The following is a 26,650-nucleotide window of genomic DNA, read 5'->3' as shown; positions in this document are numbered from 1 at the left end:
AGGTTTTGTTAACTAATTGATGTTCCTTTAGTTTTGGGTTGGCAATATTTACCTTTTCTTTCTACCAGTTTTGAATCCAACCAATCACTAATTTCTGTAATTAATTTTCCACCTAACACAGGCTTCTTCTCTGATTCTGAGTGTTACTTTTGAAATCTACCAATACAATTCAGTGGGGTGTCTTGATTAATCGTGAATGATCTTGAACCTTCCCTGAGGGTTTATAAACTGCGGCTTTTCTCGTCTCTTGGCCAACTGATCATCATCTTACTAAGTGTGTGTGTCAAAGCAGGAGGCGGGCGGCCTCTTTCTTCGGTCAGCAGTACATCTTCAAGGTAATGGCCACATAATCCCATCTTTCTTGTTGTAGCTATCTCTGCAGTTTAACCCGAGTGAAAGGTCCGAATCATTAACTATGTAAGCTACTTTTCTAAAAATGTAACTTTCTGCCGGCTAACATAAAAACATAAATCTTTAACTGTAAATCGGGGATAGAGAGTGATGTACCCTCTCGAGTTCCCCTTCATCTTGGTTTGAGGCGACTATGTTTCATAACTGTTTTTCATTCTGTAACGTGGTAATGTAATTTCTATACGAGTCACCTCAGTAGTTTGGGAATAGCCCCTGTTTTATCGGCCTAGTACCCTTTAGGTTTTAAGTGTTCACATCTAGGAGTGCAAGTATTTGCCTCCATTCATTTTGTGTTCAGGCCATTTATTTAACCGTTGTTCTTTTTCCATGAAGGCCCAGTAGGTTGGGTATTAAATACCCCTGTATAATCATTTTCCAATTGTAAGTGGTGCCTTTAGAGACCAGAAATTGTAAGTTGATGTTGCCTTGAGTAGGCTTGGAAAACTGAGAGCCTGATAGCTCTTTTTCAAAGTTTTTGTAAGATTAATGAATGCCTCTTGAAGGCTAGATGTTGTAATTTTGGGAGCAAGTGCTCTTTGAATTAGGGGATTTCTGCCCTTGTATAAATTTGTGCTCTTTTGTAAATTTGAGCTAGTAACTCAAGAATCGTAAAGCGAGGGGCTTGAAGTCCTTGTAGAATTCACTATATTGTATTTTCCTTGCCTTGTTGCTAAATTGCTACTTGTACCCGTAATATTGTCATGAAAAATTGTTCTGTTTGACATTCTGAAAATATAACCTTCAATTTAAGTTTTAAATTAAATTTGATTATGTAGTTAGACCCATTCACCCCTGCACCTTCTTTCACCTCTGCGTTCCACAGATACCCTAAAACAATTATTATTATTATTATTATTATTATCATCATCATCATCATCATCATCATCATCATCATCAAATGCTCCCAATACTGAAATGCATTAAGCAAAGAACTCTATCAATTCTTCTGTGGGTATTTCTTGTTCTTCCAATAGGCTTTCATTCTTTCCAAGAAAGTTTGTTTACGTTCTGCCGACCACTTTGGTGTGTACTATTTTGTTGTTGTGGCTGCTCTGATGTAGCTTCCCAAATGTTTACTTTGTGTTGAAAACATTCAGAACATTTTTTTGTTGTCATCTTTGTAATCTAGATGTCTCTTTCTAGAATGTCTGTTGAACTTGTTTTTGCTGTCTTCAAAGTTTATTAAACCAGGGTGTTGTCCGGCCCCGCATTGTAAGGACTACGCGTCCATCTGTCACCCGGCGGCCCCGAGTTCGATTCGCGGTCGGGTCAGGGGTTTTCAATTGTCAATTATTAATATCCCTGGCCTGGGGACTGGGTGTTTGTGTCGTCCTTAAGATACCTTTCCTCACATTCATCACTCTACACATCCACAATTCCAATTACACGCAGCTTCATATCATATGGTGCAAGTAGGGGCAAAAGATCTCTATAGGTCGACGCTCCGAACAAAAAGCAAAAAAAAAAATGTTAAATAAAAAACCAGGGTGTTGAGTTCTTAAGTGAAGTTACATAATCTATTATCCATTTTGTCAATCAATTTTCTGGTAATCTAGTGAGTTGACCAAAGAATTTCATTTTTGTCTTTTCCTTATGTCAATTTTGATGTTTGAGAACTTTTTTGTTGTTCTGATTGATTGTAACCTTTAACCTTCTTGGGTGTATCTTGCTCCTAAGATTTTCCTAATGATCTTCCTCTCTTCTTTTTTTTTACTTCTTCAAGTTCTTGTTTCCTGTTGAGTGCCAGTGTTTCACCTTACGTTAAGGACTGTTGGTATTATGACTGTGTTGCAGTGCCAAAATTTTGTATGACTTGACATGGATTTCTTGTTGTAAATGATTTGGACTAACCTTAATGCTTTTTTAGTTTTTTGAGGCGAATATGTTGTGAGATCTTTTCAAAAATTCTCCAAGGTATTTAAGCAAGGGACCCTGTCAATTGTACCATATTTTGTTCTCAGGCTCTTGATATGTCTTTGAACACAAGAATTTAGTTTTCTTGAGTGATATCTGTAGTCCCACCTTTTCTGCACTTTCTTTATCTTGAGCTGTTTAACGACAGTCTCCTCATCTTCTGTTAGTATCGCCAGGTCATCTGCAAAAGTGAGGTGTGGTATGTAGAGGTTATCCTTGGGAAAGCCCAGTTAGATTGGCTTCCATAACTCACATTTTTCGAGTTCTTTCTCCCATTCTTCCATAACCTTGTCTAAGACGACATTGAACGGAATAGGAGAGAGTCCATCACTTTGTCGCGTGCCTGTCTGAATTCACAATTAAGTATTTATTTATTTTCCACCTAGTCGATACAATGATTGCTTAAGGCAATTTTTAATGGTTAAAAGTGGTACATGTTTCGTATATTATCAACATCTTCAGCCACATAACACTGTTTAGATGAAAAATATATAAATTGACAAAGTAATGCTTTAGAGGAAGTGTCCTTAAAATTAACATTTATGTGGCTGAAGATGTTGATAATATACGAAACATGTACCACTTTTAACCATTAAAAATTGCCTTAAGCAATCATTGTATCGACTAGGTGGAAAATAAATAAATACTTAATTGTGAATCTATTGAAGTGCGATACGGACCGTGAAACTGATTTTATGTAATGCCTGTCTGAATGTCGAAGAGTTCTGAGATTTCATCCATAAATTTCACTCTAGATTTTGTGCCAGTCGGTATTTGTTTTATGAGTTCTTGAGTTTTGGAATCTAGTCCCCTCTCTTCTAGAATTTGGAACACTGAGGGCTTGTCGATCAAATTGTAAGCCTTTTTGAAATCTACAAATGTGCACACGAGGGGTTTTTGTCTGAGAGGTCGCATTTTGAATACGGTTTTGAGGTTTTTTAGTGCTATTTTTTCGTGGCGTCGATCTCTAAAGATCTTTTGCCACTACTTGCACCATATGTTATGAACCTGCGTGTAATTGTAATTGCGGAAGTGTAAAGTGTTGAATGTGAGAAAGGAACGTTAAGGACGACACAAACACCCAGTCTCCAGGCCATGAATATTAATCATGTAGAATTAAAAACCCGTGACCCAACCAGGAATCAAACCCGGGGCTGCCGGGTGACAGGCGGATGTGTTGCCCCTACAATGTGGGACTGGAGATGCTTTTGAGGTTAAAAATTTGTTCGGGGTATGACCTATGAGTGGGTACCCAAAAAAAAAGAATTATTTTTTTAGAAGCTATATATTTTAAAAGTTTTTCAAAATAACCTTATCCCCTTCAAAATACTCTCCATTACAACTAATACATTTGTCCCACTTGTACTTCCTTTGTTTGAAACATTTTTTGTATTACATGGTATGAATTTCATATTAGAGCCCATATTGTCAAAGTATCAACTTGTGAAAATTTAAATTTATAATTCCACCTTTACAATACTATAATTGTCTTTATTGAAAAGACTAAATTAGACTATACTCTTGATACATGTTTCGTCCTCTTATGGGACATCTTCAGTCACACATACAAAGATTGAAAATAAGGTGAGAACACATTGAAGTAAGTAAATAAAAAGTCTTTAGATCTTGGCGTTTTGTCAATCTTGAATGTTAAAATGGTGCAACATGAACATGAGGTCCGGTTAAAACACAGATTAAAATGTTGTTATATGTATAGAATTGCCCAATTAAAACTTCCCAATAAAAGGTTTGCACATTGTTCACTTACACTTGCCACCATAAAAAATGAAACAAGAACAAAACAGCGTTAGTGAAAACAATCACTGCAGATGAACAGAAAAAGCCAGGTCGACAATGAGTGGTGCTATACACGCCTAGTGGCAGAAAGTATTACAGAACTATTTAAAATAGTTTTATTTGAATCCGCCTTGTTAATACACTTATTAATGAAAGAAAACTATTTATTTAACCAAACATGTTTTGGGAAGTCAACCATTCCCTTCATCAGTGGTCGGATCAAAGAATAAAACAATATAATACAATCTTTTGTTTTTACAATTCAAATAAGTATTGTGTCCTAATACACCATATCAGTGAGTAAAGAAAACTTATGAAATATTATAAAAATGATCAGTACATAAAATTTTGTTGAACTGAATGAGAATATTATATAAATTTAAGATCTTCAAGTTTTTCTTCTTATTTTCTTCCCTTTGTTCCTTAAATCATCATATGCTAGTCTATACAGTGGGGTATCTTCTGCACGTCTCTCATTTAAACTTGATTCATTTTTTTTAAAAAAAATTTGTAAGATAAATTTCTAAACTTTCCAAACCAGGCATTAATTTTCCCTTTTTGGCCGAATGTAATAATTTCATGTCATTAGTAATGTCTGTAAATTTATGTTTCTTTTCAACCATATGTTCTCCCATTGCCAAATATCTTTTATATTTGACTGGATTAAAATGTTCTTTGTACCTTATAGCCAAACTTCTTCCAGACTGTCCTATGTATTGTTGTTTACATGTTTGGCATGTTAATTTTTTAAATTCCTGCTTTATTAAATATACCTTTATTCTCTATCTTATCTGAATTGAAAATTATCTTATTAGTATCTTTATTCTTATCTTATTATCTATTTCTAAAATTAACTATTGGTCTAATAGGAATTTCTTGTTTATTAATTTTCAGTAGTGCCCTTAAAATAGGTATTTCTGGGCTCATGTTAACTAGACAGTTGGTATCTTTAGAGTCTGATAAAAAAGTTACCAGTATGTTATTGAGAATTTGTTTAAGTTTTTTCTGCATAGATGAAGTGAGATCTTTTATTTATCAATTAAAAGTATTGCTAATTAGAAAATTCTTAGTCTTTTCTATATAATCTTGTCTTCCTATCAGCACAATAGTATTACTATTTTGTATGTGACATTGATGTTCTTTTTCCTGAAAATTTTAGCCAGTTGATAAGAGTGCTTATTTAGAAAAGTTAGAACTGAAGATTTCTTTTTCTCTTTTCGCTCTTTAATTAAAGTTGTTTTTGATTCATTTTTCACTTTATTTATCATTCTATTAATAAATCTTTTGGAATATCCATTGCTACGAGCAATTTGATGGATTATATTTATCTCTCTGTTATAATTCTTCTTAGGTATGTTCACAGCTCTATTAATTAAACTGTAAAAGTTGCCTTTTTATGTTGACTTGGATGATTGGAGTCGTTTCTGATAATAGTATCTGTTTGAATAGGTTTTCTGAAAATTTCCATCGTAAAATGCACTTGTTTATCCAAAGTATTTAAATACTCTAATATACCATCAGGTTTAACCTTTTGTTCATCAGTGATAACAAATATGTCATCGACATATCTCAACCATGTAATCAATCCATCTATTTTATCCACTATTTTATTCCATGTAATCCATGAATATGTTTGCTAAAAAACCTGAAGCTAGCAAACCCATTGCTAGTCCTTTAGACTGTTTGTAAATTTTGTTGTCAAAAACAAAATAGTTATTTTCCAAAGTAAATTCTATTAATGTTAAAAATTCTTCAATTTCCACCTTACTTAATTGCTGTGTCGCATTAAATTCTTTCTTACTATTTTTATAGGATCTATGATAGGAATGTTGGAGTACATATCTTTGATATCCAAACTATGTATCATGTAGTAGTCTGTTAGCTCAATGTTTTTAATTCTGTTACAAAAGTCAATAGTATTAATTAGGTGCATCTGGCTATAAAACTTATAGTGTTCTTTTAAAAATCTTTGTATGAATTTGGGCACCTTATCTACCGGACTCTTTCTAAAATTAACTATTGGTCTAATAGGAATTTCTTGTTTATGAATTTTTGGTAGTGCCCTTAAAGTAGGTATTTCTGGGCTCATGTTAACTAGACAGTTAGTATCTTTGGAGTCTAAAAAAGAGTTATGTTTTTGAGAATTTGTTTAAGTTTTTTCTGCATAGATGCTGTGGGATTGTTTTTTATCAATAAAAAAATATTGCTAGTGAGAAAATTCTTAGTCTTTTCAATATAATCTTGTCTTCCTATCAGCTTTTGTCACAACAATATTATTATTATCTAGGCCTATCTTATTCTTCAATAATTTAATATTCTTATTCAGCTCCTTATGGTTCTCTATCGTATGTTCTATCATATTGGATAATGTTCTACTAACTTCGCATCTAAAGGTGCGTCCACACCAAGATGTTTTCGTTAACTTTGTTAATAAACATTGTTAATGAACAATGTTCATGAACATTTCTGTCTGTTAATAAACAAAATAGCATGTTCATGAACTTTTCGAGCATGTTGATAAACAAAATTTCTTTAACTTTTGTGAATGAAACTTTTCATTAACATTTCGTGTTTTTGTTAACATTTCAGTTCTCACATGCCCAAAGACGCAATTAGAACACGCAAATTCATAGTGCGGAATACAATACAGTACTTTTTTATTTTTCAAAATCGACTGTCGAATCTCAAGCAACTTGTATTCACCATACAAATACATAAGTGAAGTGTAGGAGCGTTGCCTATGAGATATACACAACGGTAGGAGTCACCAGTCGCTAGGAATCTTCAAGTTATACTTAGCCTAACATTAACGGAGATGACATTCCGATAATTTGTATCATTTCTTGCAATTTCAGGCCCAATTACTGTCATCAAGAACTAAAAATCTTGTAGGGACATTCTCAGAAAGTTTTGAAAGCCTGCTGCATCATGAATTAAAAGTTCTGACATAGGTCTATGCCTAAGTGTCCTTACCAAACTTATTCTAAACACTTGTCCAATATTTTTCTTTACCATGCTCTGCGTCTGCGCTTTTCTCTAATTGCACTCATTAAAATGAAAGCTGCAGTTGTAAGTATTTTCTTCTTCCTTACCCTATCCATTGTAACCTCACAAACATATATTTTGGTGTGGACACAGTGTTAAAGATGTTTGTTAACAAAAGTTTATTGGGTGTGGACACAAGTGTTAAAGAGGTTTGTCAACAAAAGTTTATTAACATCTTGAGAAATGTTTTTGTTAACATTGTTTATTAACTTTGGTGTGGACTAACCATAAGAGGAACTTGTTCATCAACTGGTAGCTTAGGTATGGCCACTTCAGTTTCAGGTATTAACTTTACCAAATCTTTTCTTATTGTTATAATTCTCCTTTTCCCAATTAAATTTAGGTTCTTTACTTAAAATATTCATTTCATTAACATCAAATTTAACTTGAGTTAGATTTCTAACAGGTTCAAAGAACTTGTGTTCATTATCACCCAGAATATTTACCTTCTTATTACCTTTAATATGTTTTACTTTATTATCAAGTAAATTTTGGAACTTCTTATCCAATATCAGTTGCTTCTTGCTCAAAATATTACACATTGAATTTTCTATGTTCTTTGGTAACCAGTCCCACTCTCCTTTTGATGCAGTTTTGGCTATCATTAGATGTAATTCATGTAACTTATTATTAAATCTGGATTTTTTAAGGAAAAGACACTTAATTTCATTCCTGAGCCATACTTGATTAACCTTATTCTGTGCTTTTATCTCATTAGTATGTAACCTTCCTCTTTTTTGCAAGGATATCAAATGTTAAGGCACCAGTTTATAAGATAAACATTTTTTAAGAAAAAGTATGTCTTTAGAGATTTTGAAAATTTTAATTTTTGAGTTCTTAAATAGCAGCAGAAATGCGTACTACACAAGCTTTGCCCACGGCAATGTTATTCCATTTATTTTTGGGTACCCCCTCGTACTTGGTCTGAGTCTTACTTGATATTCAGCTAATTTGGGTTCTAATTGCTTTTGTTTTCTATGCAGGAGACATGCTGATAAAATTTAGTAGGTTACAGATACAAGAGTGATCCCTCCATAATTATATACATATGATTTGTCACTTTTTATGTAGTGGATGGATTAGAGCAATCTTCCAGTCACCTGGGAGCTTTTAAGCTTGTCAAATATTTTGAAGTACTGTATTTATTTAATTTCTTTGATTGAATTTGGCCCTAAATTTTCCAAAGTTCAGCTACAATTCTGTCCTCCCCTGATACTTTGTTATTTTTAAGTTTCTTGATGTGTGAATACATTTTTTCTTGTGTTAGTGGTGACAAACGTTCTAGTGTGATTTCTGGCTGTATTTTTGGAAATCTCTCTGTAGGTTCTGGACAATTTAAAAGCTGTGGAAAATACTGTACATGGCTAGTTCCTGGCAATTTTTATTTATTTGTAAGTCCAGTTTACCATCTTATTTCTGAAATCAAATGTTGAAGTTGTTGTTATTATTATTATTATTATTATTATTATTATTATTATTATTATTATTATTATTATTATTATTATTATTATTATTATTATTACTGAAGCCTCTGGGGCTCAGGCGGAAGCATGCCGGCCTCTCACTGCTGGGTTCCTTGGTTCAAATCCTGGTCACTCCATGTGAGATTTGTGCTGGACAAAGCGGAGGCGGGACAGGTTTTTCTCCAGGTACTCTGGTTTTTCCTGTCATCTTTCATTCCAGCGACACTCTCCAATGTCATTTCATTTCATCTATCAGTCATTAATCATTGTACCAGAGGAGGGCGACAGGCTTCGGCAGCCAGCACAATTCCTATCCTCGCCGCTAGATGGGGCCTTCATTCATTCCATTCCTGACCCGGTTGAATGACTGGAAACAGGCTGTGGATTTTCACTTATTATTATTATTATTATTATTATTATTATTATTATTATTATTATTATTATTATTATTATTATTATTATTATTATTATTATTATTATTATTATTATTATTATTATCATTTTTCTTTATAGGTGGAGTGATATAAATGCCAAAGAGATGTTGGAAGTTTTGTCTTATCAAGGCTTTCTTAAATTGACTCTGAAAAATATGTCCTATGGTGCTTCAGAAGTAATTAAGTCAATTTTCATTCAGCTACAATTACGCGAACTGCAGAAATATATTCCAGAGGTACAAGGAAGTGACCTTCGTAGGTGAGTTGAACATTTATATAATATAATATAATATAATATAATATAATATAATATAATATAATATAATATAATATAATATAATATAATATAATATAATATAATATAATATAATATAATGAAAAACAGGAGCTAAAAGTTTTCTACCTATTCAATACATTTATTGTAACCTAAAAATTAGTAATGTATACTTGAAACAAGTTTTGGTCTTGCTAGAGACCATCATCAGTCAAAATCACAAAGTTAAGGCAAGACATAAATTATAATAGGCAAAATTTATAAAATAATAGTCTATTGTTGACATTTGGTGCAAGACAAGTAAAGAGTTGAATGATTAACACTCATCACGATCACACTTGTTCTAGTGTAAGTTCACAACGTTTCCTTCCAATTTGAAGAATGCACCACGTCAAACACTTGAAATACTAGTACTTGGAGAACCTTTCTGAATTCAGTTCAGTTGAAACAAGTGTGAACAGAATAATGGACATCCCATGGCTATGATCACAATATCAATGATCTTGTACCGGTACTGTAAAGCTGCAAGTTTGCTTGCTTTTTGGGATAATTGAATTGAAGAGGGACTTTTTTTTTTTTTTGCTATGATAAGAGTGTGTTGCTTCTTTGATGATCTTGAGAGGAAAATAATTTCTGGTAAATAAGAGGAGATGCTGAACAAAACAGTATGTGGACCACATGACTGACTTTTTAGGATCCTAAGCGACAAATAGGTGATGAGATGATAATTGGTAAGAGTGAATTGGGTGTGGATAATGTGTTCAATTTGGTAGCAGATAGGTGAAGTCCAGAAACCCTTCATATTCCCATTATGAGAATCTACTAGTGAAACCTGTCCATACCAGAATCGTACGGTACCGCATTTTATTTCTGTTGTGCACAGATTCCCGTTAAATAGAGGTAAAGTTAACTTAAGGCATCGCTTACATAGCGTATCTGTGTACTGATATTATGTTCTGGAGCTTTGCAGAGCATACATACATACATACATACATACATACATACATACATACATACATACATACATACATACATACATACATACATACATACATACATACATACACATACATACATACATACATACATACATACATACATACATACATGCCTACCTACCTACATACATACATACATACATACATACATACATACATACATACATACATACATACATACATACATACATACATACATACATACATACATACATACATTCATTTTCATTATAGACTATTATGCCTTTCAGCATTCAGTCTGCAAGCCTCTATAACTAAATACCACTGCAATACTCTTTGTAACTAGCTCTGTGATCTCATTTAATTCTGTAACCCTTATCTTTAATACATTAGAAACTGAGTCTAACCATCATCATATTGGTTTCCCTCCACTTCTCTTACCCTACATGACCAAGTCCACTATTTTCTAACTTATGAGTAAGATATCCTGAGTCCACCCAGCTTTCACGACTATAAAGCAAAGTTGGTCTGAAAACAGACCGATGGAAAGATAGTTTCATTTGTGAGCTGACATCTGTTGACTGCATTCTCTTTTCTGCACATTGATTCAGTCTCACTCTCACTTACTATACTACCATCCTGGGAGATCATACACCCTAAATACTTGAAATTATCTTTCTGTTCCAGCTTTGTATTCCTAGCTTGACATTCAGTTTTCTTAGGCTTCTTACCTACTGACATAACTTTAATCTTGTTGCATCTATTTTCAAGCATAAGGTTATTCATCACTACACATGGGAGAGTAGGGGTACCAGATCCACAATAGACTGTATCATAACAGACTTGGAATTCAGGAAATCTGTTATAGTTCATTCCATGTTAAGAAAACAGTATTGCTCTTATGACAACAGGGTTGCAACATCGAATGTCTCTACCCAACACGATCACGGGAAAATGGTGGCACATACATTTGCGAAATTCAGTAATTTATCTAAGTTCAAGATAATCGGAAGAAACTAAACAGCAAATTACTTTTATGAACTACAGGGGATGGGAGTTTTACAGGGCCTATTTTTTTGTTTTTTACAAAATCATAGGTAAACTACGGCACACAAAAAACCTCAGCATTAAAGTGTAAGGCAAATTGGAGCAGAAAATAGGAAAATAATATTATATTTTATGTGATCAAGGGTTGAGGGATGTATTTCATTGCATTTAATAAATTTCCCCAGGCAACACGGGGTACCACTGTGTTGTCGTAGCCCATCGCTCACAAAAACAATAGTAAAAATTACATGCGGTCGTAAAAATTGGTAAAATTAAAATGCGCTTAAGAATGAATAGCTAAAAAATAAAACTAAGCACAAACAAAACACACGGTAATTTTTTTATCAGTACAAGTTATGCCATGATGTATCGCTGCACACCACAACACCAACATCTTCAGTAACAACTTCTGTACAGTACGAAAATAATAGAACACACATAAATACTATGCTATATACAACCAACTCTCACTCAACACAAGACAAGTATGTACTGATTTAAAGCTTAAAAATACACACACAACAAATAAATACTGTAGATGACTTCACTACAGAAGTGAGCTGCTGGCGATTCACAGAGTGAGGTACTACACGCGGCTTGTACTGGAGCAACACAGAAGAATGAAAATGAAGGAAGGCAACGAAGTGATGGCTGTTTCTGCCATTGTGCTTCCTCCCTCCAAACATATTTATGAAAAAGAAAATGTTATGTAGTTATTTTAATAACTCACATGCAAAAATGCCTCATCCTTTTTATCCGTCTTTCATAATACATTACAAAGTACAGTATACTATCTCTTAATGACGAGGAATTATGAGTATCTCAGAGGGGGTGTGTTCACTCTTGTAGGTCCGTAAGAGCAATACTGTTTTCTTAATGTGGAATGAGCTGTAGGAATGTGTGAGTATTCTAGGATTTTTTTATGATACAGGATCACTACCTAATCTCTAGTGAACTAAGTATCTCTAGGTTTAGAATAGAGAAGGTGAAATCTGTCTGCAGACGAATAAGGGTACGAAAACTCCAGGATGGAGAAATTAGACAGAAGTATATGGATGTGATTTGTGAAAAGTTATAAACAATAGGCAGTAAGCAGGTTCAGGATATAGAAAGAGAATGGATGGTATACAGGGATGCTGTAGTACAACAGCAAGGGGATGCCTAGGAATAACTATGTGAAGATGAACAAAACAAATATTTTGGTGGAATGATGAAGTGTGGGCAGCTTGTACACATAAAAGGAAGGCATATCAGAAATGGCTCCATACCAGGACTGATGCAGATGGGAATTTGTATGTAGACGAAAGAAACAGAGTGAAACAATTAATTGTTGAAACCTAGAAGAAGTCGTGCGAACATTTCGGTAATAACCTGGAAAGGCTAAGTCAAGTGACAGGGAACCTTTCTGTACAGTAATAAGTAAATAAATAAATAGTATTTGGGGTAAATCAGGTGAACTCATAATAGATTTCAGGGAATCACTGGACAGGTAAAGGAATATTTTGAAAATCTTCACAACACAAAACAAAATCTTTCTGGTGATGCCACGAACAATCGAGCTCATGGCGGAAGACAATGATGTTGGTAAATTTACTCTTGAGGAAGTGGAAAGGATGGTAAATAAACTTGATTTTCATAAAGCAGCAGGAATAGGTGAAATCAGACCTGAAATGTTGAAATATACAGTAGTGGGAAGGCAAGGATGAAATGACTTCATAGAGTAATAAGATTGGCATGGAATGTTACCTTCTGATTGGACAAAAGCAGTAATTGCACCAATCTACAAGTAAGGGAACAGTAAGGATTGCAACAACTATTGAGGCATTTCATTGATCGTTAACCAGGTAAGGTGTTCACTGGCACTTATGGAAGGGAGGGTACAGTCAGTGGTTGAGAGTAAGTTGGATGAAAACCAGTGTAGTTTCAGACCATAGAGGGGCTGTCAAGATCAGATTTTCAGTATACACCAGGAATTTGAAAAATGCTATGAGAGGAATAGACAGTAATATCTCATAACTTGAAAATAAATGCAATGAGTTATGCTTATGTTTCATAGATCTAGAGAAGGCGTAAGACAGAGTAGAGGGAAAATATGTTAGCCGTACTGCGGGACTATGGTATTAAGGGTAGATTATTAAAAGCAATCAAAGGTACTGTATTTATGTTGTGACAATTGGGCTGCAGTGAGAATTGATAGTGGAATGAGTTCTTGGTTCAAGGTACTTGCAGGGGTTAGACAAGCCTGGAATCTTTCAGTTTTTTTTAATTTATAGTTTATATAGATCATCTTCTGAAGGGTATAAAGTGGCAGGGAGAGATTCAGTTAGGTGGAAATGTAGAATTTCATAAGAAGTTTGGTCTATGCCAACGACTTGATCTTAATGGCAGATTGTGCTGAAAGCCTGCAGTCTGATATCTTGGAACTTGAAAATAAACAATGAGTCATCATCATCATCATCATCATCATCATCATCATCATCATCATCATCATCAGTTCCCCTTTTCTGGCTGACACTGAGTGGGGAAAAATATGATTCCTCTCCACCATTCCTCATCCAACAGTGTGTTCCAGTCCAGGTTCTGTTGCCATATGCTGTTCTTCACAGAGTCCAGCTATCGTAATCTTGGTCTCCCTCATCCTCTCTTCCCCGTCATCTGTCTTTCTAGTGTTTATCTTAGCAATCTTTCTTCTTTCCTCCTCTTGACGTGTGTAAACCACCCCAATCTGACTGTTCCACTTTGTTATTTTGTCTCTGCACATTTAGCTCTTTTCGTGTGTCTTAATTTCTCACGCGATCCCTCCTTGTCTTCTGTACTATTCTCCTCAGGAATTTCTTTTCAGCTGCCTGTACTCTATTCCCATCTCTTTGAGTATTTGTCCAAGTTTCTGCTGCATACGTGACCCGTTGCATGACAAGGGACCTAAATTAAGAACTAGTATTATGTTTAATGGTCCATCCAATCAGTACATTGCACTTTACAGGTGAGAACACATTCAGTGTTAAAATATGTTATACATCCTTTGGTACATGTTTTGTCTAATTTAAGACTTCTTCAGCCATAGCATCTCATATCTAATTAAAATACATAATTATTACTGTCTAATACTCTAAAATGGATGAACCCATGTCCTTTCCTTTTGCAGTTTCTGAGAGCTCAAACCCACTAATGTGCATATATATCTTTTTCTTTCCAGAACTCGTTTAAAAAAAAAAAAAAATCATTAGATTTCAATCTTCAGTATTCTTCAGTTGATAAGATCCCATTCTCCCATTTCCAAGGCCAAAGTTCAAATTCTACCTTAGTCAGTACACTGTACACTGAAGCTACCATATGTCAAATCTCAAGGTATTTTATTTAGAATCAAATTTCAACATGTGAAGAATTTTTTGTAAGAAAGTGATAGACACTTTTATGGAAAAACAGTGTGTATGTTTTTTAGTGTATTTTTAAACATTTCAGAAAGGACATGGGTTCATCCATTTTAAATTATTAGGTAAAGAAAGAACAAATCACAATGAAACATTGGTTAGTATGTTATTGCCGAAAACATCTGGAAAGGGCACCTTCGGCTGGGAAGTCCTACAAGTGTGGGCGGAATGACTTCCCCAAATACGGCTGGAAAATTTTCCAGCTACGGTTGGAAAACTTTCCAGCCTTCCTACCAAAGCACATATCAAGGAGGAGGAGAAGCTCCAGCATTCCCCTAAGAAGTTGGAGGAAATGTCTTCTCCGGCCCCATCGGGGTCACAGCATCCCCAAAGAAGACCGGTAAACCATCTGCCGGTTCTCCTTCAAAGAATAAGGAAATGGTGGGAAAGAACAAGAGGCCCCAATGGCCTCATTTTTGATCCCTTTCTAGGCAACTCAGTTCTCCCAGGAAGAAGGCCCACCATTCAAAATCAGAGAGTTCACCATCTATGGAGGGCTCATTCTCTAAGTTACCCTCTGCTGAGGACACAATGGAGACTGAAGCCATCATTATTGTACATGGTAATGATGACAAAATGGAAACGAACAGAGATGGTAGATATAGGCAGGTAGTTGACGGAAAGAAAGGCAAGCAATTGTCCAAATTTTGTAACGCTGCCAATCCACACAATGGCACTATTGCGGTGAAACTGCAATAGTTATCACTACCACCTAGCTCAGTTGCGTCAATTGATAACCATTTCTGCGGCCTCCGTAGTCTGTCTACAGTAATCTCATTTGAGACCTGGACATGACACAACTATGAGAGGATATCATCTTTACTCTAAAAACAGAGTAGCTGTAGATGGCGCAGCCACTGGGGGCGTTTGTACCCTAGTTGGCTCCGACATCTTCAGCGACGATGTTCTGCTTCGTACTCAGCTAGATGCAGTTGCAGTTCTCACTCCGTTGCCAGTAATGACAATGCTGTGCAACGTGTACATTCTACCGGACTACGATCTTGAAATATATGCATTACAAAATTTGATCGCTCAGTTACCTCCTGCTATTCTCTTGCTGGGAGACGTGAACACCCATAACGCACTCTGGGGTTCTCCATCTTTCTGTGCCAGGGGGAGGATGCTCAAGTGATTGATCAACTAGTTCAATCTTTGTGTGCTTAACACAGGGGAACCGATACATTTCAGCAGCATACATGTCACATTCTCACACCTGTATGTCACTTTGTGCAGCCGTTCACTAATTCCCCTGCTGTGGTGGCAAGTACATGACTACCTCTGTGATAGTGACCACTTCCCAATAATTCTATCTCTCGTGAATCAAAGACAGTTCAAAGTACTCAAGCGCTGGTTACTTGGGCGGGCAAATTGGCCAGAATTTTCCTGTAGACATGCAATGATGGCCGATGGCATGCTGGAGGCTGTTGACGACCACCATTTCTTCCATTACTACTGGAATTCTAGCTGTTGCAGAGGAAACAATTCCTTCCTTGTCCAGTATTCCTTGCTGGAAACAGGTCCCATGGTGGACTGACGAAATTGCAGAAGCCATATGTGATCGCCAACGTTTATTGAGAACTTCATATCCCTCTGGCTCTTTCGAGTCCACGTAGGGAATGCATTTTCTCAATATTGCATTTAGGAAAATGGAGTACCTCAGGGATCGGTACTGAGTGTCACGCTGTTCGCAATTGCCATCAACGGCATAGTTTCCGCTGCTGGGCCTGCAGTCGTTCAATCACTGTATGTAAATGATTTAGCTCTACATTACAGCTCTGGAAGGGTGGCGTTTGCTGAGAGACAACTACAGCAAGCTATTAACCGAGTCGACAGATGGGCCCTGCAACATGGTTTTGCGATTTTCAGCTGCGAAAACCTCAGTTGTACACTTCTGTCAATGTCGGCTTGTGCATCATGAACCAGAGCTCCGCTTGCAAAACTGTGTCTTACCAGTGGTAGACACCTGCAGGTTTCTGGGTCTCCATTTTGATAAGAGACTAACGTGGCAGCCCCACATCTGTCAGTTGAAGGTTGCCTGCATGAAGAGACTTAACATGCTTAAGTTTCTCAGAGGCACCTCATGGGAAGCTGAACGTGCGGTGCTGCTACGTTTTTACACTGCAACGGTTCTCCCTCGAATTGACTATGGAAGTTCAGATTATGGCTCTATGTTGAGCCTTTTAGACAGTATTCACCATAGTGGAGTTAGGTTGGCAGCGGGAGATTTCTGTTCTAGTCCCATTCCCTGCCTATTCGCTGAAGCAGGACTTCCATCTTTACGTAGAAGGAGGAAGCAGTTACTCCTCACGTGCGCTGACAAAATTCGTGAAATGCCAAATGCCTCACAGCTGGTTGGATTTCAAATTGATAGCTTGTGTTGTGATTTAAATATAGATATGCATGGTTGCCTTGAACAGACTTTTAGTGAGGTACCTCCGTGGTTAGTTCCGTGACCAGAAATACGTCTAGATCTACTCTGTGGACCAAAGGTGAACACGGATCCCTCCGTTTATCAGAGGTATTTCCAGGACTTGGTTCACCAATGTCCAGACGCTAGACATATCTTCATGGATAGTTCTAAGATCAGAGAAAATGTTGGTTGTTCTTTCGTCACCGATGATATGAGCACGAAGATCTCACTTCCTAGTGTATGTAGCGTGTATATTGCGGAGCTGTATGCAGTTTGCACTGGGTGACAAAACAAGCCTTTTTCTTATGTGTACCGACTCGTTAAGCTCTCTGCAGTCTATTGGAACCTGTTTCTCACAACACCCACTGGTGACCTTCTAGTCAGGTAGCTTCCAAGCCACGTTGAGATTGCGGGAAATGAACTTGCGGATCAAGCTGAAAAGGAACTGGTACTTTTACCTCCAAAACCTGTCAATGAACCTGCTAAAGATATATGTTCTCAGCTACGTCGAACCATCTTGGCGTCTTGGAAATCGGAGTGGCTAGCTATCCGAACTCCCGAAAAGCTGAGAGCAATTAAGAAGACAACCACCATGTGGCAATCCTCTTTCTGGCCTTTCCAGAGAGAGGCCATGGTATTGTGTAGGCTGAGGATAGGTCATGGACGATCTACACACTCTTATCTCCTAAAGAGGGAAGACCCCCCCAGTGTGTTCTTGTGGTGCCAATTTCACCGTGGCCCACATCCTCACAGAGTGTGCTGGTCTCTCTGGCCTAAGACAAAGCCTCGGCCTGCAGGAAATACTCGAACGCATATTAGCTGATGACGCGACTACTGCTGATCTCGTCATCCGTTTTATGTGTGATAGTGGATTAATCAAGGGTATATAAATTACAAGTGTACTGTTACTCAGGGAACACACATTCTTTTTTGATTCGTTACTAATTTTTCGGCCTAATTCAATAATTTATTGTTTTATTTTGTACTTTGTTTCCAAATTTCTTCGTTGAATATATATTTTTATTTTATTTTAAATTTCTTTTCCACTAATTTGTTCAGAGAGGATGATTACCTAGTTGTATTTCCTCTTAAAACAAAAATCACCACCATCATCACCTCATCATCATTTCATCCTCATCAAGATGCACAATCGCCTACAAGCGTCAAATCAAAAGACCTGCATCTGGTGAACCGAACTTGTCCTTGGACACGCCCGGGACTAAAGGCCATACGCCAAATAATTTTTTTTCAATACGGACCTATATGATGAAGTTTGTAAATTGCAACAAGGGACCTAAAGTCAGAATTTTCATTTTTGACTTTTTTGGTTCTAAAATTTTCATAACATACTGAGCATTTAGAAAGAAAAGTTCATGCTTCTAGGTACAGTACTTCAGAGGATATGAATTATTGACTGTTGCTATTAAGTAAACTGTATTTTGAGAAAAAATTACAGCTTTCACAAATTTCCAAACCAATTGTGCAAAGTTTTCATGACATAAATTGCAAAAGATTGAACTGCTGCATAACTTAGTTTGTTAAGAAGACCCATAGGTAGAGCAAGGATTCAAAACATAGAAATGCAATTTTTACACCCAAGACACTTTTGTTCAGCTCTGCTGTAAAATTTCCATTGCCAACTTTGGGTCACAACAGGTCACATGTGCAATGAGTATGATATGAAAATAAGCCTTTCTAAGACTGAAGTGATGTCAATAGGGAAGAAACCTGTGGGAAATGAAGGTAAGGATGGGAATACAAAGCTGGAATAGGTAGATAATTTCAAGTATTTAGGATGTATATTCTTCCAGGATGGTAGAACAATAGCAAACACTCGAAAACAAGTAGGTTGGTCTTCCAAACAGAACTCCTCTTCATTTGCGAGTCCATAGGTGACTGAATAGCCCATAAGGGAGGCACAAAATTTGCTGTATAGATGGCAGATAGTCCCAGGTGGAGCAGCCATTGTTCTCGTATCATGTTCTTTTTCCTTCCTTCATTGCCTCTTATCGTTTGCTATTCACCTACGGTTTTCTTCAAAAAGTAGTGTGCCGCGATGACCTAATGATCTCCAGGATGAATGGTTGATGGCTAAGGTCTCCTAGTTGTTAACACCAATGTGGCACATCTTCAAGTTAGCCTTAATTACATCCTTAAATCGCTTCCTCTGACCTCCCAAACAATGTTTACCCACTGTTAACTGAAAGTAGAACTCTTGCTTGGGAATGCGATTATCAGGCACGTGTATTACATGCCCTGTCCATTGTAGCCGATGTCTTAAAACCATGGCTTATATACTGGTGGTCTGTATCTCTTCAAGTACACTGACATTTGTGTGTCTGTCTTGCCAAGATGGTAGTATAGTAGGTGAGATTAAATGAAGATACAGCAAACCTAACACAGTTGCGATCAACATTATTCTGTAGAAGTCAGCACCCAATCTGTTTTTTCAGATCAACTTTGGTTTATGAGAGTGAAAGCTGGGTGGACCCAGAATATATTATTTATAAGTTAGAAGTAATAGATATGAAAGTAGCAAGAATAAATCAATGGTACAAACAGGTGGGATCAGTGACAGGAGGGTACTCAGAATGAAGGGGGTAAAAGCCATATTAGGAAAGAACTCGGTTGTTGAAGCTGCATGCATTGATCGGCTTTGGTGGTGGGGTCACGTGAGACGAATATAAGAGGATAGGTCTCCTAGAAGAATAATAGAATCTGCCGTGAATGGTAAGAGAAGTAGAGGGAGACCAAGACGATGACGATTAAATTTAAAGATCGTATAGAACCAAACGAGGCCACAGAACTAGTTAGAAATAGAGGATTCTGTTGGCATTTAGTTAATTCACAGAGGCTTGCAGACTGAATGTTGAAAGAAATAACAGTCTAAAATGTATGTAAAGCCCAAAATAAATGTTTGTGTGTAATGAGAATATTATACTGGCTGTGTTATAAGAAATCTCATTACTTAAAGACAATTATTTAGAGAAAAATCAATACACAGCATTTTCAAGCACATATTAACTAATTTCAATAAAATTACCTTTGAACTTAACAAGATAATTTGAAATTTTGTGCAAAAAACTGAGAATTACTTTTCTTGAACTGTTTAAAATAATCAAAAATAGGTTTTGGAAATACCTTTTCTACTATTCAGAGCACATATATTCATACATTAGGTGGAAAGATATTTTTATCTCTGTAAATCTATCTGTTTCTTTGTTTGTAAGTTTTTCAGCAGGTGTTGTCCTCCAAGATGATCAATTTAATAGATTTAATAGATTTAATTTAATAGATATATATTTACCAGATATTGTAATAGGAGTTGAATCGTGGCTGAGAAATGATATAATGGATGCAGAAATTTTCTCACGGCACTGGAGTGTGTTACATATAATTTTAAAAAATATTTGTTTAATGTCAACCTATATACAAATATTTTTTAAAATTATATGTAATCACTGTCGTCAATACGGACCAAATATGAGATTAATGACTTGTAACTGGAGTGTGTATCGTAGAGATAGGATAGGAAGGGTGGGAGGGGGAGTGTTCATTCTGGTGAAAGAAGAATTTATAAGCTACGAGAAAGTTAAAGATGAGACACATGAAATTCTAGGTGTAGGCTCATTTCTGAAGATAATAGGCAACTTGATATATTTGGAGTGTACAGATTGGGAAAGGGTAGCACTGACGCGGATTCAGAATTATTTGATAGGATAGTCAGCTATGTGGGAAACGAGATGAAAAGAAATGTGATTGTAGCGGGAGATCTGAATTTACAAATATCAAATATAGCCTTCAGGACAGTTAACACTAATCGAAACATGTTTTTTAACCACAACAAGGTCAATCACAATAGCAACCATTATTCAAGGTCCGGCATATATAAACTAACATGTACACAATGTGGTTTTTCTTATATCGGACAGACTGGCCGCAGCTTTAACACGAGATATCTGGAACATTATAACGCTCAAAAACACAATAAGTACTCAGCGATGAGCCAACATATGAGAGAAACGGGCCATCACTTTACATCCATAGAGAAAGATCTTACCATCATTAGAAGCATAGGTAAAGGGAAATTAATGAATGAACTGGAAAACCTACACATCTTTTTAGACCAAACCTACAATAAAAATAAAAATCTCAACGACGTCAATGAAATTAAAAATCCTTTGTACGAATTAACACCTAGATTAATTAATATCGTGAATTCAGATCAAAACAAAATCCCTCAATTATTTAAATCTCCACACTCAAATGCTTCATCCATCATGCCAAAAGTTAAACCCGCCCATATTGCTTCTAGAAACTCCCCTCCAGCAACAGCACACACGCCCATAGACCAGCCTACCCCCACTCTCCCTGCATGCCCCGCCCCTCCATTACCGCACCAGTACAACACCAGGAGTAGAAATGGTGACAAGACAGGCGCTGCCGGAACAGACAGATCCATCTAGTATTAACTGAACAAGTAAGTCATTTTACAGTTAAGAGGTGTTAATTTAATACATTTTATCACAACGCGTGCTCAAAAATTTTTAATTCAAAATTATTTTTCTACTTCATTACAGATATTCTTAAGATCCCTCCCAAAGACCAAGCAACACATCAACGGGAACAATTTTCACACAAGACTGTATCAAGTGTCTAGGATGTCTCTTCCCAATTAAGCAGCAGCCTAAAACTATGAAACAGCTAAATATTGTACTCTTGTCAGTTCCTTGACGTTACATGAGACCCAAAGTCAAGACGCTAACAGTTTCATTCACAACGTTTTTGACCAGTCTACCTACAACAATCGGCTTTTGAATCTCCACTTGTGCACGACAACACATTTAAATATTAATCGTGGGTCAAACAAGCTCCAGTTTTAATATCACCCCTTCTCAAGAAAAAAGAAGATCCGTTTCATTTTATTCTTAGTTTTGAACATTTTAAGTTAACCAGAACTGCCAAGTTAAATCACATTCAATTTAAATTTATATTTTCAATCTTGACCAACCTACAATCAGTTCAAATCTCCACTTATTGTTGACGACACATCCTGTCACCAGACACGATACGTCAAGTACTTAATATGATATAGGGGTCACATAAACCCCGATATGCAATCCTCTTCACCGAAAAGGAGATCCATTTTAGTTTTGGACATTTTCCATATTAGATAGATTAGGACCAAAAAACTTTACTGTATTGACTTATGTTTGTATATATTGTATATAATGTATATGTTGTATATAGTGTATATATTAGTATGTTTATATTGGTTTAAAAGGTCCCAAACCTTGACCTAAAGGTTGTTTACAGGCTGAAGATGCCCAAAATAATGGGTGAAACATGTACCTGACCAAATAAGTCTACATAAAATCATGTAGATAATAACCACATTAAACGTGGAAAGTATTGAATAGGTGGTTTTTTATTTAATTATCCTTGATATCTATGCCTAAGATCTGAATTTGCCAGATGTCAATTGGGAAGGAAATGCGAACGACAGGAAGCATGACCAACAAATGGCAAATAAGTTAATATGGGAAGGACAGCTGATTCAGAAAGTGATGGAACCAACCAGAGGGAAAAATATCCTGGATGTGGTGCTGATAAAACCGGATGAGCTCTATAGGGAAACTGAAGTAATAGATGGTATTAGTGATCATGAAGCTGTTTTTGTGGTAGTTAAAAATAAATGTGATAGAAAGGAAAATCTTAAAAGTAGGACTGTTGGGCAGTACCATATGGCTGATAAAGCAGGCATGAGGCAGTTTCTAAAAAGTAACTATGATCGGTGGAAAACGGTAAATAAAAATGTAAACAGACTCTGGGATGGGTTTAAAGAAATTGTTGAGGAATGCGAAAACAGGTTTGTACCATTAAGGGTGGTAAGGAATGGTAAAGACCCACCTTATTATAATAGAGAAATAAAGAGACTAAGAAGGAGGTGCAGACTGGAAAGAAATAGAGTTAGAAATGGCGGTGGAAGTAAGGAGAAATTGAAGGAACTTACTAGAAAATTGAATCGAGCAAAGAAGGCAGCTAAGGATAACATGATGGCAAGCATAGTTGGCAGTCATACAAACTTCAGTGAAAAATGGAAGGGTATGTATAGGTATTTTAAGGCAGAAACAGGTTCCAAGAAGGACATTCCAGGAATAATTAATGAACAAGGGGAGTGTGTATGTGAGGATCTTCAAAAGGTAGAAGTATTCAGTCAGCAGTATGTAAAGATTGTTGGCTACAAGGATAATGTCGAGATAGAGGAGGAGACTAAGGCCAAAGAAGTAATAAAATTTGCATATGATAACAATGACATTTACAATAAGATACAAAAGTTGAAAACTAGAAAAGCGGCTGGAATTGATCAGATTTCTGGGGATATACAAAAGACAATGGGTTGGGATATAGTAACATATCTGAAGTACTTATTTGATTATTGTTTGGATGGAGGAGCTATACCAGATGAATGGAGAGTTGCTATAGTAGCCCCTGTGTATAAAGGAAAGGGTGATAGACATAAAGCTGAAAATTACAGGCAGTAAGTTTGACATGCATTGTATGTAAGCTTTGGGAAGGCATTCTTTATGATTATATTACACATGTTTGTGAAATTAATAACTGGTTCGATAGAAGGCAATTCGGTTTTAGGAAAAGTTATTCCACTGAAGCTCAACTTGTAGGATTCCAGCAAGATATAGCAGATATCTTGGATTCTGGAGGTCAAATGGACTGTATCACGATTGACCTGTCTAAAGCATTTGATAGGGTGGATCACTGGAGACTACTGGCAAAAATGAGTGCAAATGGACTAGACAAAAGAGTAAATGAATGGGTTGCTATATTTCTAGAAAATAGATCTCAGAGAATTAGAGTAGGCAGACCTTTATCTGACCCTGTAATAATTAAGAGGGGAATTCCATAAGCCAGTATTATCGGACGTTTATGTTTTCTTATATATATAAATGATATGAGTAAAGAAGTGGAATCGGAGGTAAGGCTTTTTGCGGATGATGTTATTCTGTACAGAGTGATAAATAAGTTACAAGATTGTGAGCAACTGCAACGTGACCTCGAAAATGTTATGAGATGGACAGCAGGCAATGTTATGTTGATAAACGGGGTTAAAAGTCAGGTTGTGAGTTTCACAAATAGGAAAAGTCCTCTCAGTTTTAATTACTGCGTTGATGGGGTGAAAGTTCCTTTTTGGGGATCATTGCAAGTATCTAGGTGTTAATATAAGGAAAGATCTTCATTGGGGTAATCACATAAATGGGATTGTAAATAAAGGGTACAGATCTCTGCACATGGTTATGAGGGTGTTTAGGGGTTGTAGTAGGGATGTAAAGGAGAGTGCATATAAGTCTCTGGTAAGACCCCAACTAGAGTATGGTTCCAGTGTATGGGACCCTCACCAGGATTACCTGATTCAAGAACTGGAAAAAATCCAAAGAAAAGCAGCTCGATTTGTTCTGGGTGATTTCCGACAAAAGAGTAGCGTTACAAAAATGTTGCAATGTTTGGGTTGGGAAGAATTGAGAGAAAGAAGAAGAGTTGCTCGACTAAGTGGTATGTTACAAGTAACTATTCTCATTTTGGTTCCGTATTGAAGTTGACGTATGTCTCAAGTATTATTACCACCTTGGATTCAACTTGGGAATTGAAGAAACATCCCCCTTTGATGATTGTATTTATACTCAAGGCCTTCACAGTCTTAATGATATTATAAAAATATGGATCCATTTTAGTTTTAGACTCTCAAAGTTTCATGTTTAATCACGTTTTAATCTTCAAAACTGTTAATTTCACTCTCTTTTAACATACTTTGGTGCATTATCGTTGTTTTAGATGTTATTGTATAATGTTTTACGAAACCATTTTTCAACATTTTAACCTATAATTTATAAGTATATGTATTATTTTAAGATTGATATAGGCTGATGATGCCCGTAAGGAGGGTGAAACATGTACCTTTGACTTTTATGTATTATGTATAAAAAATATTTGACCATATGAAATAGTGGATCAAATTGTATTGTATTGAACAGGTGGACTTATAATATTGTAATAATACTTGAGACATAAGTGGTATGTTCCGAGCTGTCAGCGGAGAGATGGCGTGGAATGACATTAGTAGACGAATAAGTTTGAATGGCGTTTATAAAAGTAGGAAAGATCACAATATGAAGATCAAGTTGGAATTCAAGAGGACAAACTGGGGCAAATATTCATTTATAGGAAGGGGAGTTAGGGATTGGAATAACTTACCAAGGGAGATGATCAATAAATTTCCAATTTCTTTGAAATCATTTAGGAAAAGGCTAGGAAAGCAACAGATAGGGAATCTGCCACCTGGGCGACTGCCCTAAATGCAGATCAGGATTGATTGATTGATTGATTGATTGATTGATTGATTGATTGATTGATTGATTGATTGGTTGGTTGGTTGGTTGGTTGATTGATTGATTGATTGATTGATTGATTGATTGATTGATTGATTGATTGATTGATTGATTGATTGATTGATTGAATTGTACGAGAAGCACACTTTCTATTCTGTCTCTTTCAGGGGGCCTGCTGGAGTACGAGCACAGGCCTTGGACAAGCAAGGACAGTTGGTGGATGACTTTGTGTTTGACATCGGGAGCAGTGATGAAATTTCTCGCCGTGTCTTACACTGCCGCAATGCACCGTCGCCAGGTGCAACTAGTTCTCTGGCTATTGCTCGTATGATTGCTGATCGGGTAGAGAAGGAGTTCAATATATGAAGAGTGGAGTGGCATGATTATAATCTGGAGAGTTCCTATATTTAGGCTTGTAACTTCGGAGCTTTGAAGCACAAATGGTGCCATAAGAACCCTCATAAGTATATGCTTCATTTGTTCGTGTTTTAAGAAGTTTGTCAACTTGTCAGTGCAGTCTTCGTCATCATTCTTCAATCACTCTTTTCATTGTATATTCTTCTGGATATCTTGTCCTTACCTATCTTGTCTGCTTCTTGCAAGAATCTTAACTTTCTAAATACCTGTCAACAAAGATAACTTTCATTATTGTGACATTTAGAGTACCTTTAATAATTTCTGTAACCCTTCATCTGTATTTTGTTCTTTAGCATGTTTTCCATGTATTATTTATGTTCAGTTTGATTGGTTTTTGTGCATAAATGTACTGTACCTTTGTAGTCCCTAGTCCTTTCTGGTATCATAATTATCCAATTCTATACTTGCTGTTAGTCATCTAAAAGTAGGTCATATTTCTTCCAAAAGAGTGATTATTCTTGAATAGACATACATTCGGAAATTTGTTTGCACAAACTGTAATTTAGTTTGAAAATCTGTAACATTATTTTACCTTACATGATATTCTTTTAGGTTTATGCCATGTGAAAGATACAAACTGCTATGCTTACTTAGAATTGAATGTCGTCTGACCACAATTGTTCTATTATAATGATTAGAATATTAA

The 26,650-nt window shown here is 36.1% G+C and overlaps 1 protein-coding gene across 3 annotated transcripts in view; it reads left to right on the top strand.

Moving 5' to 3' along the window:
* LOC136881242 (L-2-hydroxyglutarate dehydrogenase, mitochondrial) overlaps positions 1-26,366 on the top strand; it is a 182,947-nt gene extending 156,581 nt beyond the window's left edge. For all 3 annotated transcript variants that reach the window (XM_067153993.2, XM_067153994.2, XM_067153991.2), the window contains 2 exons: positions 9,144-9,323; positions 25,755-26,366. In XM_067153993.2, the coding sequence (XP_067010094.1) occupies positions 9,144-9,323; positions 25,755-25,953 (379 nt within the window). In that variant the 3' untranslated portion in view covers positions 25,954-26,366. The remainder of the gene's footprint in view (positions 1-9,143; positions 9,324-25,754) is intronic.
* The last annotated feature ends 284 nt before the right edge of the window (positions 26,367-26,650 follow it).

This window comes from Anabrus simplex, chromosome 9, assembly GCF_040414725.1.
Source record: "Anabrus simplex isolate iqAnaSimp1 chromosome 9, ASM4041472v1, whole genome shotgun sequence".
In the NCBI taxonomy this organism is placed as follows: Eukaryota; Metazoa; Arthropoda; class Insecta; order Orthoptera; family Tettigoniidae; genus Anabrus; species Anabrus simplex.
The sequence above is the reverse complement of the archived record's forward strand: the minus strand, read 5'-3'. Positions and strand labels throughout refer to the sequence as shown.